A 12609-nucleotide genomic window follows, 5' to 3' on the forward strand; every position below is an offset into this window, starting at 1 on the left:
GGGTAAATTACAAACACCCCCCTGAGGTATGGTTAAATTACAAAAAAAACCCTCCTGTTTGGATAATTACATCTACCCCCCTCAACTATGATTTTTTCTTACCTTTATGGTGCCAAATTCAACATAGTCATCTAGATTCCGTGAAATGTGCTCTAGTTTGTACTCTTTGTGTAAAAAATACAGTTTCCGATGCACCACAAACTGATATATATAAGCTAAAAATCACATATTATGGTCATCTTGCTTCATAATGTATAGTTTGAATTGGATAAAACGGGTACAAAAGTGATAATATTCCATATAATCTCGAAGATTCCACTAAATTTGATGAGTTGAGGGGGTGGTTGTAATTATCCAAACAAGAGGGGTGTTTTTGTAATTTGGTCATACCTCAGGGGGGTGTTTGTAATTTACCCTATAAATAAATAAAAACGACCTGTTATTATCTCGTATACAAATACAATGATCAAACCATTTTCTTGGAAAGTAGGTATATGTAATAAAACAATGTCCGATTAATCTTTAGTAAGGCCCTCAGAAATCAGAAGAAAAAATAATTACCAACACTAGAACCATTATAACAAACTGTTTAAAAAGTCATATCTCAATCACAAGTTCGAAAAAAAAAGAAAAGAAAAAAAAACGGTTCGTCGGACGTGATATTTTAATCCAAGCTACAAAATTCTTTTACCCACAGATTTCTGGGTTTTGTGGATACATAAGCTCAATACAGAGAGAGCATATTATATAGGCGGGTTCGGGTTAGCTGACAGTCTGCTGATGGTTACCATGACCGTTTGAAGACGGTCCATATCCATACCCCCCGTTGTAACCTTGCCTTCCGTAGTAACCCCCGTTGTACCCTTGACCATTTTGATCCGTCCTAAACTGTAATATATATTCATTTTTTTTAAAACGCCGTTGAAAACAAGGGCTATTTCAATCCGAAAGCAAGAAAATTGAAGATCGAAAAAGTATAATTACCTGCTTGTTTCCCATATTGCGACCCCAAGAAAGACGAACTGTCTGCTTGCCGATAACTGCTCCGTTTAATCTCTCAAGAGCATCCTCTGCACCGTTTCTGTCCAATTGAAAATTGAAAAAAATATTTCATATTCGTACTACTTTTGTTTGTCCCATAAGAATGAAATAGCAAAATGGTAAACCTCTTCTTTAAGGCTATTCGAATAGCATTTAATCAGCAAATTTTATAAATCTTACCGGTTGGCAAATTGTACAAAGCCGCATCCCTTTCCAGCTGGTATTTTTACAGAAATAACCTCACCGGACGAGACAAAAGCCTGCCTCAGCTCTTCATCAGTAACATCAGAGTCAAGTCCTCCCACAAATATCTACAATATAATGCGGTACGAGTTAGTGAAATATCTTGACTTTTCGATAACTGACTTCAGAAAAGGAGCCAGACTTACTGTTGTGTTAGATGACTCGTTCTCAGCTTGGCCTTGTGGCACAACACCATTTGCAAATCCACCACCGGCCAACACAACAGCTGGAAACAAAAAATGTTAAATCGAATTAAATAAAAAGCTCAAACGTGGCAGCACAAAATTGTGTCGAACCTTGTGAAGAATACTGTGGCTGCTGTGGTGAGGGTCTTTTGGGAGTTGCCACGCCAACTCGCATAGGTCTGCTAGAGCAATACACACCGTTCATTTCAGTCATGGCTCGAGTTCTCTCGTTTTCATCACCGAATCTGACAAAGCCGTAGCCTTTGGAGCGACCACTATTTGCATCGACCACAACTTTTGCGCTTTTGATAGATGGATACCTACTGGCAAAGGTATCATGCAATAGTGCATCAGTGACATCAGTAGCTAGATCTCCAACAAATATCGACAAATCAGAACCAGGGGTAGTAGGAGGAGGAATAATATCGGGGCGCCTGTCACCCGCACTAAACGCTGCCCAGTTTAAGCGGAAGGGCTGTTCTGTATTAAGCATCATCGTGCCATTGTAGCTCTGCAGAACTTTCTCTGCTGCTGCATGAGAGTTGAACTCGATGAATCCGTATCTCTCTGATTGACCGGTCTGCTTGTTGCGGATTATCTTGACTGAAACGACCTGTTTGTTTGGATTAGAGAAGTGATTAACATACAAGTAAAAAATACAACTGCTGTATAAGTTATAACACTAAACTTCATTTTGTACATTTATGATACATTAACAAACACCCCATATTGCCAGCCCTAAGCATAACATAGTTCTTCATCAAGATCGTGTTAATACAGAATTAATCGCTGCAAGATTAGATATTTCAAATATTACAAATTATTCTTACACAACCAGGAATGCATTTTCAAAACGACAGATCAATCATGTCATGTTACTATTATCAAGTGTACACAAAACGAACCAGCCCTTAAGTGCCATGAATTCATAAAAAAGATCCTTACCGAAACTTGCCAATTCCGATTTAATAAATCTCGAGAGTTCAAAATCATTGCTCGTATATCATGTTAGCACATTAATTGCATCTATAGTCTTGTCCTGTTTCAAATATGCAAATATACTAAATATATAATATTTCCCTTTTCAAACATACACCTTTACTATATGTTTACATTTAAATCCCTTACAGAAATTAAGAGCATGTGTCTTTCAATATTACATTAAGATGTGTTAGTTTAGGTTAGTCTTTAACTGGCCATCCTTCGATGCATACATATAGTTACTTTATAGACGTACAAAAACGGATTCACACGACTATTGTTCGAATATTAATTGGTCTAAATTCAGTTCTAAACTTTCTAAAACTAGTATCTCAACTAAATCCGGCATTTCATCAAACACCTTCAAGTCACCGGTCAAATTGACATCTAAAATTTCCTAATTTGGTTTTTTACAGATCAAAACACAACCTTCAAAAATAGATTAAAAGCAGACAGATCACCACAATTCTTCATAAAAAACAGATAATTCACTTCCGTAAACTTATAGCATACTAAAAATCACAATATACACACAAAATTAAAACAAACAAACTGAAGAAAGAAAGAAAGAAAGACAATTCATATTACCTCCCCAGATTGAGCAAAGCACGACTGCAGATAACCGTCATCCATCCATTGCTGGAGATCTCCAATCCAGATCGTCTTGTTATCTTCAGCGGAGCTCTGAATCTGATTGTTCTGCTTCAACGCCTGCGGCGGCGGCGGCGGCTGCTGATACTGCTGCTGCTGCGGCGGCTGCTGATGCGGATGGTAGTACGGCACGTATTGCTGATTGTACATCATGTGCTGCTGCATCGCCATGGCAGGGTACTGCATCGCCATCCACTGCTGCTGGTACTGCTGCTGCATCGCCACCCATTGCTGGTGCTGAATCTGCTGCTGCTGTTGCTGTTGCTGCTGCTGGTTCACATCGCCGCCGTTCATTTTTTCCTCTTCCGAAATTACCCCTCCGCTAAGTTGGAATATACCTGGTCGGAGAAACCAGGTTTTCAGAGAGAGAGAGAGAGGGGTTTTTTGAGAAGTCGGCTAATGAGTGAATTAAAGGGAAGTATTGACGGATCTAGGGTGGATTCAACGTGTTGCATTGTATTTGACGGTATTAAATCTCGGCCGTCAATTAGTTGCGTGGTTGGATACGGACCGTGGATTGTGGGAAAACAGCTATTGGTGGGCCCGGTAGATACGCGGTACCTTAACGGGTCCCGTTCTATTTTAGATCCAACGGTTGGATTTGTAACGGGAACAGCTGCTACTTCCGGATTGACGGCTGGAGGTTGCTGTCTGGTTATTTAGGGTAAAACTTGGGCAATAAGAGTCCACCCCTGGTATTTTTGTAATATATAAATAATTATATATATAAATATGTGTGTGTGTGTGTGTGTGTGTTTCTTTAATAGAAAAACATTTTTTAATTAAAAAAATATTCGTTTTCTTTTTCTTTTTTTTCATTATTTGTCTACAAAATTGGACTTTCTAAATTATTTATCAAGTCATTTAAAATAGAAAAATGTTTAAACATAATAATCACGAAAAGTAGCAACATTAATGCAATTTGAATTAATTAAATAAAGAAAGCTACAATTCATTCTAAGTGAGACCACTTTTTAACCTACCCACATGACAGATATCGTTCATCAGACATTAATAATTTTGTCAATTTCCAATCTTACATTAAACATGGGGAAACATGTCTTTATTTTTATTTATTTATTTTTTTTCCACCACTCCAAACAAATCTTGGGATAGTGCTTAGTGCTTACGTTGTTGCATGGAATAATAATACAGTTTTAATATTTTAAAGGAGACTTTGGGCATGGTCGTGGTCAAAATTAGGAGATGTTTATGGCCACCATGTCACATCCAATTTGTTCAATATTTGTGTGTTTACAATTTTTGGTCAACCAAAATGGCTGGTTACCATAATTTCATTGGGGTTTGGTGAATTTATCAAACCTAAAAATCTTCCTACTTCAATAATTTGTGTTTTTTAGCCGAAAAATGTGGTTTTGTAGATGCTACACCGTCTGAAATATTTTAAAAGATAGTACTTAGTAGGTGATTAGTTGTATAAATTTATAGTTTAAAATTATTTAATGTATTTCTCCAAATATAACATCTCATAAACGGATGCATTTCATCGGTTTAAAGTTATAATAATTATTAGTCGGTTTTATGGCTTTTCTTATTAATTTATTTTCCTTAGTGGTTCATTCTAGTTGTCATTAAAATAATAATAAAAATAGACCTTGATTTTTCTTCAATTTATACTGTTTATTGTTTATTTAGATTAGATTGGATTAAATACCTAAGGATTAAATAAGTATACTTAATTACAAAATATTTGGTTTCTTAGCTTACATCTTGCAGTAAATTTGTCAGATTCATGTATTATAGATGAATAGTCTAAAGTCTCTTACTACACAAAATTAATTTATTATTTGAAGGATAAAATTGTAATTTCCCTTTTTAATCACCCCTACAATATTAATCCTAATTTTATGAAGTAGTAGCATTTAATTGCTGGTTTCTACTATAGTAGCGGACTCGAGCAATTTAAAAAAAAGAAACAAATCTTTAAATTCTCTTCAAACTGTCTTCTAAAAGTAACCCCATCAAAATTTCACTAAGCTTTTAATTTGCAGTTGAAAGAATTAATTTAATGAATAAAACAAAAGCAAATCTAAAGAAACTATATATGCACATTTCACAACCTGTAGTCTTTGTCGTCTAGAAAACTCCGGTAATGTGTTCCCTTGAGTGTCTTCTTTATGTCTGCCCAGTTTTCGACCTGTGAAGATAAAGATCCTTTGTGTATCTTCACCTGACGACTCTTTAGCTCTTGTCTCGGAACCTTCAGAAAATCTTGAACATCTACCAATTTCTGAAAAAAGAAAAAAATTTGACGAAAAAATGCACGATAGATTCTTTCTTGTTTGTTGATGAGAGGAGTATCTTACAGTTCGATTCTTTATTACATCCTCGTAGTAGAGGATAATATGGCGCGTGCTCTTGAAATATTCCAATGATTTGTTAACCATATCTTCCACTTGTTTCAGATTGGGGATAAGCAAAGTCGTGTTTATAGTCGGCTTGTAACTAGCTAGAACCTCAGCCTGCACCCGGTTTTTACTAACTTCAATACCAGAGTAATGAAGTGTGTGTGTGTGTGTGTGTGTGTGTGTGTGCGTGTGTGAGTATGTGTGTGGGTGTGGGTGTGGGTGAGTGTGTGTGTGTGAGAGAGAGAGAGAGAGAGAGAGAGAGAGAGAGAGAGAGAGAGAGAGGACCTCATGGGGAGAGTGGACATGGGATTTGTGAGTCCCGTTTACTAGCTTGGCGTTTTGGTCATAAGAGTTTGCTAGTATTGAAATCATGCGGCGTAAAAGATTCCTTCTGAAGAGAAAAATAGCAGAAACTCCTTTCGCATTGAAGTATTCGACTATTTCTTCATGATGCTGCACTAAGCCCTGCAATTAAGAATATTCCAATATTATAAGAAAGATCCAGATGCAGTTAAGTTGTCGGAAACCGGGAATGGGTGCATTATTTCATCTTGATTTTCTCTTCATTACTCTGTTCTGATAAAGTCCACAAACAGAACTAGGCGGCTGAAAACAAGATAAACTGGGGAGCCAACGATTTTAACGATTTATTTTTGAATGTACAGGGGAACACAAATCAACTTTTAAAGGTTTGGTTATTTTCCATACTTGAAATCCTAAAAAATAAAGATAAGTCGATTATCCAGAAAAGTTCTTGATTGTCGCAAATTGAGACGAAAAAACTTATTAACAGTTTGAACATAAAACATAGAAATTATAACACATAGGATATAAACTCACCTGGTTAAGCATCCATTTCAATCCAACAGCAGCGGTGCACTCGTTTTTCGACGCACTAGTAAGCCAATCAAGATTATAAATCTTATCCAAAGTTTCAAAAATCGTGGAAATATTACTTCTCCGGACCTTAACCGAGAATATCTCCCCATTGGAACTTATATTCATATGACTATTCAACAATGTCTCAAACCATCCACTTCCAGATCTCTGTGTAGACAAGATCGCAAAGTTTCTTACAGGATTGCACGCACATTCATCCCTAAAATCAATCAACCAATACATACCAATAATTCCATCAATTATTCAGAGCTGATTATTCGATAACTACAATGTGTTTTTTTTACCTATTGAAAGTCTTTGGTTTGGGGAAATGTACGTAAGCCGTTTCTGAAGGTTCGATATTAGTTGCTACGCACGGTTTTTCAACCACCTGATGGATACTTAACAGACGTACGCTCGACTGTCCACCGATTTGCTTAAGACAAACCGAACATATGTAAACTCCACACACCATCACCACCATCAAAACCAACATTCTGAATATCAGTGGATTTTTCTTTTGATGCTGCTTTACTATTAAGCTATCCTGCAATTTCCAGCAAAAATAACAAGGTTATACATATAATATATGATTATAACCCTCCAACTATTATAAACTTGAAAAGAAGCCCCTGCAATATAAAATTCAGCTCATATGAGCCCAAATAGTGAAAAGCCCTTTCTAATCATAATAAAATGATAGATAAAAATTAAAATAGAATAATATATATACACACATTGCTTGATTGCTTCCATTAATGGCAGAAATCACACCAATGGGAGGTAAAACTACACCAACTTTTCAATATCCTGAACGACCTATATTAAATCGTGGTTTGTAAATACTAAAACGATGCAAAAAGAAAATTTACCCAAACAAAATCAGCGTGATATTAGGGCATTGCCTTAAAATTATCCAACACGAGTAAAAAAAATATTATTTCCGACGAGCTAATAAAAATTGAAATGCGGCGGCGCTGGGGAGGGGGAAAGGCGTACCTTTGCCGATAAACAGAGATCTTCTGCCATATCTGCTGCTTCAGTTTGTGCGAAAAAAAATATTAAAAAATGAGCTCAGATTCAAGTATTCTTCACCCTTTTCCTTTTTAATTTGTTCATACTAAAAGCCTTTTTCTCTTTTCCAGTAAAAAGTTTTGCATGGAGAAAATACGTGTATAATTTGTATCTATCGGTGGAGAGAGAGAAACAGAAACGTTTGATCTTTTCTTTTAATGGTGAAGAACAATATAATATGATGATGACCGTTGTCGCGCTCACTGTTCTTTTTCCCAATGTTTCAATCAGATTTACAACTCCTCCCTTATTGCTCTTTTCTCTCTCCTCTTTCTCTCTCTAGCTAGCTCTGATGTGGAGGGGAAATAGAATCCAGGTAACCCCACAAAACGACACCGTGTCATTCGAGTATAATTGTCAATATTGGAATCAATTAGTATTTAGTGCTAATTAAGATCATCGATCTAAGTCTTAGTTAATTATCTCCTACTTTGTTCTTCTTGGAATTAAATATTGAGATTTACCATTACATCCCAAACAAAATAATATTACTTTTTCAATTTAAAATTCATTTTTGTCTTCGGAAAATTCAAAATTCAATATTATACTTAGAAATATAATATATATATATATATATATTCTATCAATAAAATTAATTTACAGTTAAACATGAAATATATATCTCTAAAAATAGGTAATAATGAATGGCCGAGTTTTTCAAGATACGAGTTACTTGAATTGGTCTTGAGCTGGAATTTCTAGTAAGTTCTATAACACATACTCCCCTGATTACAAATCATTTGTAGTTTTTCAGCTTTGCATATCAATTAGAGAAAAGAAAAAAAAACATATTATAAAAATTAAAAATAATATTGATCATTTAATGATGTGATAATAGAGAATTAATATTTAAAATCTAATTAAGAAGATTAAAACAAGAAAAAATGTATCTGATGCAATATTAGAAATGTAAAAATATAACAAGAATTATTGTTAACAAGAGACCGTTACTACGTGACATAAAGAATAGGTTGAATAACATATATACAGATATATGTCACTAATACATTAATTATAAAACATAGTGAATATACATACATAATTATTTTACTGCTAATTATTAAAGTAAAATCAATCAACTTTATTGCTAATTATTTTCAATTAAGAAAAGGAACCAATCTTTTTTAAATAATTATAATGGAAAACAAAAAAGTTATGCATAAAGTAGAATCCGGGAATATATATGTATAGATCTTACACATGCGGTGACATAAAAGATTTTACTTAAATAAATAAAATTTTAGATAATTAATTAATTAGCTTTTATGTATATGTATAGATCTTACACATATATATTCCCGGATTCTACTTTATGCATAACTTTTTTGTTTTCCCATTAATAAATAAATAATTAATTAATTAGCTTTTATTTTCTTGTCATTGATAGATTTAAATTCTAAATAAAGATTAACGCAACAATTATGAGATATTAGTACAATTATGACATTTAAGGTTTATAAACTACTACATGGTCGTTATCATTATGATTTATGATACGAAGAAAAAAGTAAAATTATTATTTTCATAATATTATCTTACTATTTACAAATAATAATAATAATAAAAAAAAATGTGGGCTCAATTAAGTCATGCAGCTTAAAAGCGAACCGTTTCAAAATATGGGCCGACGGAGCCCATTAAATTATGGGTCGGGTAGAAGTCTTTCGGACCTTGAATAAGTACCCATTACTATATGCAAAACCCAGTTGGTCTGTTTGGGTCGAACTTGGTCAACCCTACTCCTATTTTGACTTGTCTAATTTGGATTTGGCGACCTAATTTCCAGCTTCATAAATTGAATATATCGGTTACCAGCTCGTCCCCTCATTAAATAATTGTACTCTAAAGTAGGAGAAGAATCCATTCTTTTTAGTATTATTATTACGCAAAACATCAAAATAATTCAAATTGAAAACAAATTTCATCCATAATCCTCTTTATTTTACTTGTTCTATGCTACATTATTGAATTACATGACATTTTATATTAGCATTCACTTATATAAATTCATACATATTGTACACTTTTATCAAAAAAAAAAAAACATGATTTATTTTTGGGTAAATTACAAACACCCCCCTGAGGTATGGTTAAATTACAAAAACCCCCCTCTTGTTTGGATAATTACATCTACCCCCCTCAACTATGATTTTTTCTTACCTTTATGGTGCCAAATTCAACATAGTCATCTAGATTCCGTGAAATGTGCTCTAGTTTGTACTCTTTGTGTAAAAAATATAGTTTTCGATGCACCACAAACTGATATATACAAGTTAAAAATCACATATTATGGTCATCTTGCTTTATAATGTAGAGTTTGAATGGGATAAAACGGGTACAAAAGTGATAATATTCCATATAATCTCGAAGATTCCACTAAATTTGATGAGTTAAGGGGGTGGTTGTAATTATCCAAACAAGAGGGGTGTTTTTGTAATTTGATCATACCTCAGGGGTGTTTGTAATTTACCCTTTATTTTTTATTTTACACATTCACATATTGTTGCCACGTGTATGGTCCAAAATAAATTGGTGTTTACACCCTATAAATAACAGTGGACAAAATAAAATTCCCTCACTTCCTCGAAAACCACACTCACACACTTCAATGGCTTCAGATCCCAAAGAGATCGTCCTCGACCTCTCGCCGTTCTTCCGCTTACTCCGCGACGGAACATGCCAGAGGATCGGCCCCGCCCAATTCCTCCCTCCCTCCGACGACCCCAACGCCGCCGTCCGCTCCAAGGACGTCACCGTCGACGCCGAAACCGGAGTCTCCGTCCGCATCTTCGCCCCTCGCCGTCGCGATCCGCCGCAGAAGCTCCCCCTCGTGGTTTACACTCACGGCGGCGCTTTCTGCGTAGGATCCGTCGCCAGCCCGGTCTTCCACAATTTCATCTCCAATTTGGTGGAAAAGGCGAACGTGGTTGCGGTTGCCGTCGAGTACAGATTGGCCCCCGAAAACCCCCTCCCGATCCCATTCGATGACTCCTGGGCCGCGTTTCAGTGGATCGCATCCCACGCCGCCGCCGACGGCGGCGGCCCCGAGCCGTGGCTGAACGACCACGCCGACTTCCGGCGCGTGTTCGTCGGTGGGGAGAGCGCGGGGGCCACAATAGCGAATGACGTGGCGATTAGGGCTGGGGTTCGCGGATTCGCCGGCGTGGAGATCGTGGGGCTCTTCCTGGTGCATCCTTTCTTCGGCGGGAAGGAGGAGGACAAGCTGTACAAGTCGCTGTGTCCGACGAGCAGCGCCCGAGACGACGATCCGCGGCTGTATCCGGCGGTGGATCCGCGGATCGGGCAGATGGCGGGGCGGCGCGTGGTGTTCTTGGTGGCGGAGAAGGATTTTTTGAGGGAGAGGGGGAAGGGTTACTACGAGGGTTTGAAGAAGAGCGCGTGGGCGGGAGAGGCGGAGATTATGGAGAGTGAAGGAGTGGGGCATTGCTTTCATTTGTTCGATACAACTAGTGATAAAGCTGTTGCCATAACTCACCGTTTGGTTGAGCTGTTTAATACCTGTTAGTATTTTTATGTCAATTAATTCAAATAAAAATTGTTGTTAATTATTAGGGTAAATTCCACTTTACCCCCTCGTACTCTGCCTGAGAAACACTTTACCCCCTCGTACTCTCAATTTCATCGATTTACCCCCTTGTACTTGTACAATTTCCCAATACAGCCCTTTCCTTCAACTTTTGTCAATTTTGACTCTGACGACGCCGTTTGGTCAACTCTGTAAATTACAAAATTGCCACTGCCTATAACGCGTCGTTTCTCCTCCGTCAATATTGTCATTTCTTCTTCTCCCACCACTTCCCCTTCCAAGATATCCCCAAATTGAACCCCTAACTTAGTAAAAATCAAGACCAAAAAATTGATCGATTCCACCCAGTGCAAAGAAAAAAATATATGAATGTGTGAAACTTTCTCTTTTCTAATCTCGAGAGTCAAAAAAAAAAATCAATATTTACGTCAATATTTTGACTCTTGACCAAATGGCGTCAGAGTCAAAATCGAAAAAAATTGACGAAGAGGGTTGTATTAGGAAATTGTACAAGTACAAGGGGGTGAATCGACAAAATTAAGAGTACGAGGGGGTAAAGTGGTTCTTGGGCAGAGTACGAGGGGGTAAAGTGGAATTTACCCTAATTATTATTTCAAGATCCTTCGTTAAAGGGTCCGTTGAACTCGAGTGTTAACGAACCAAATTTGAATACATATTTCTTCGTTTTGCTAATTAGTTGGCTCTCGAGCTTGATTTGTGTTCGAGTTGATTAAGGTTTTGTTCGGATTTGATTCGATAGATTATCAATTTAAACAAAAAGGCCAAATTACGGCAATTTCTGAGTTATGGTCAAATTATGAAAAATCCCCTTCTGTCACAGTCACTCACTCCGTAATTATGTATTATCTTAAGAAAGTAAATCGTAATTATGTATTATCTTACGAAATTAACTCTTCCGAGGTAAATTTAGGGATGCTAAATTGACAAAACCGAACTGAAATTTCGATACATTTCATACCGATTACCAAACTGAATATACGATTTGGTTCGACAAATAACTGAATTACATAAATTTCATGTAAAAATATTTAATAATGAATGGTTCGTTATAATTACTCAAATAAAATGAGTATTTTCATAATTTTACCATAACCCATAAGGATTGTCATAATTTGGCCCGGATAAAAATACAAATTTCAAAGTTGGATAAAAATTCAAAATAATTAATAGCCTTGCATTCTGCTGGAGTTGGTTCACCTAGATTGTGTATTAAAATAGTAAGTAATAGTATTAATTTTCAAATGTGTAATTTTGTTGATGAATTTAATGGATTGAACATATATGATGAAAATTTCAAAATTAAATAAAAAATATTCATTGCAAAAAAATAATAATTAAACATAACAAATTAGATGACATAGGTAGGACTGTGGCCTGTGGGAGTGGAAAATTAGGGGCAGAGGTGCAAAAAGTCAATAAGCGGTGCCCCAGTTAACAATTTCCAAAAGTTCAAAAACCCCCCACATACAGTTAAACCTCTATAAATTAATACTGTTGGGACCATCAAAATTTCATTAATTTAGCGAAATATTAACTTATCGATAAATTATTAATTATTAATTTATACATTAATTAATAAATTATTAATTTATGAAATTACTTTTATTATTATTTTCAA

The 12609-nt window shown here is 35.9% G+C and overlaps 2 protein-coding genes and 1 non-coding gene across 3 annotated transcripts; 1 reads left to right on the forward strand and 2 right to left on the reverse strand.

The window, feature by feature from the left end:
- Nucleotides 1-541: 541 nt before the first annotated feature.
- LOC105957577 (polyadenylate-binding protein RBP47) lies at nt 542-3734 on the reverse strand. The gene is made up of 6 exons (XM_012981512.2): nt 3039-3734; nt 1581-2082; nt 1431-1510; nt 1222-1352; nt 985-1081; nt 542-888 (listed from the first exon to the last, which is right to left on the reverse strand). Exons 1-6 carry the CDS (start codon nt 3393-3395, stop codon nt 763-765), a joined length of 1293 nt encoding a protein of 430 aa, XP_012836966.1. The 5' UTR covers nt 3396-3734; the 3' UTR covers nt 542-762.
- A 1289-nt stretch (nt 3735-5023) lies between these two features.
- LOC105957426 (uncharacterized) lies at nt 5024-7699 on the reverse strand. The gene is made up of 6 exons (XM_088823103.1): nt 7349-7699; nt 6655-6896; nt 6311-6569; nt 5756-5935; nt 5429-5584; nt 5024-5352 (listed from the first exon to the last, which is right to left on the reverse strand). Exons 1-6 carry the CDS (start codon nt 7376-7378, stop codon nt 5176-5178), a joined length of 1044 nt encoding a protein of 347 aa, XP_088679229.1. The 5' UTR covers nt 7379-7699; the 3' UTR covers nt 5024-5175.
- A 2224-nt stretch (nt 7700-9923) lies between these two features.
- Nucleotides 9924-11100, forward strand: LOC105957359 (putative carboxylesterase 2). The gene has a single exon (XR_016033504.1). It is a non-coding gene; the product is annotated as a putative carboxylesterase 2 (transcript).
- The last annotated feature ends 1509 nt before the right edge of the window (nt 11101-12609 follow it).

This window comes from Erythranthe guttata, chromosome 2 (assembly GCF_056151865.1).
Source record: "Erythranthe guttata isolate IM_541 chromosome 2, IM_541, whole genome shotgun sequence".
Taxonomy (NCBI): Eukaryota; Viridiplantae; Streptophyta; class Magnoliopsida; order Lamiales; family Phrymaceae; genus Erythranthe; species Erythranthe guttata.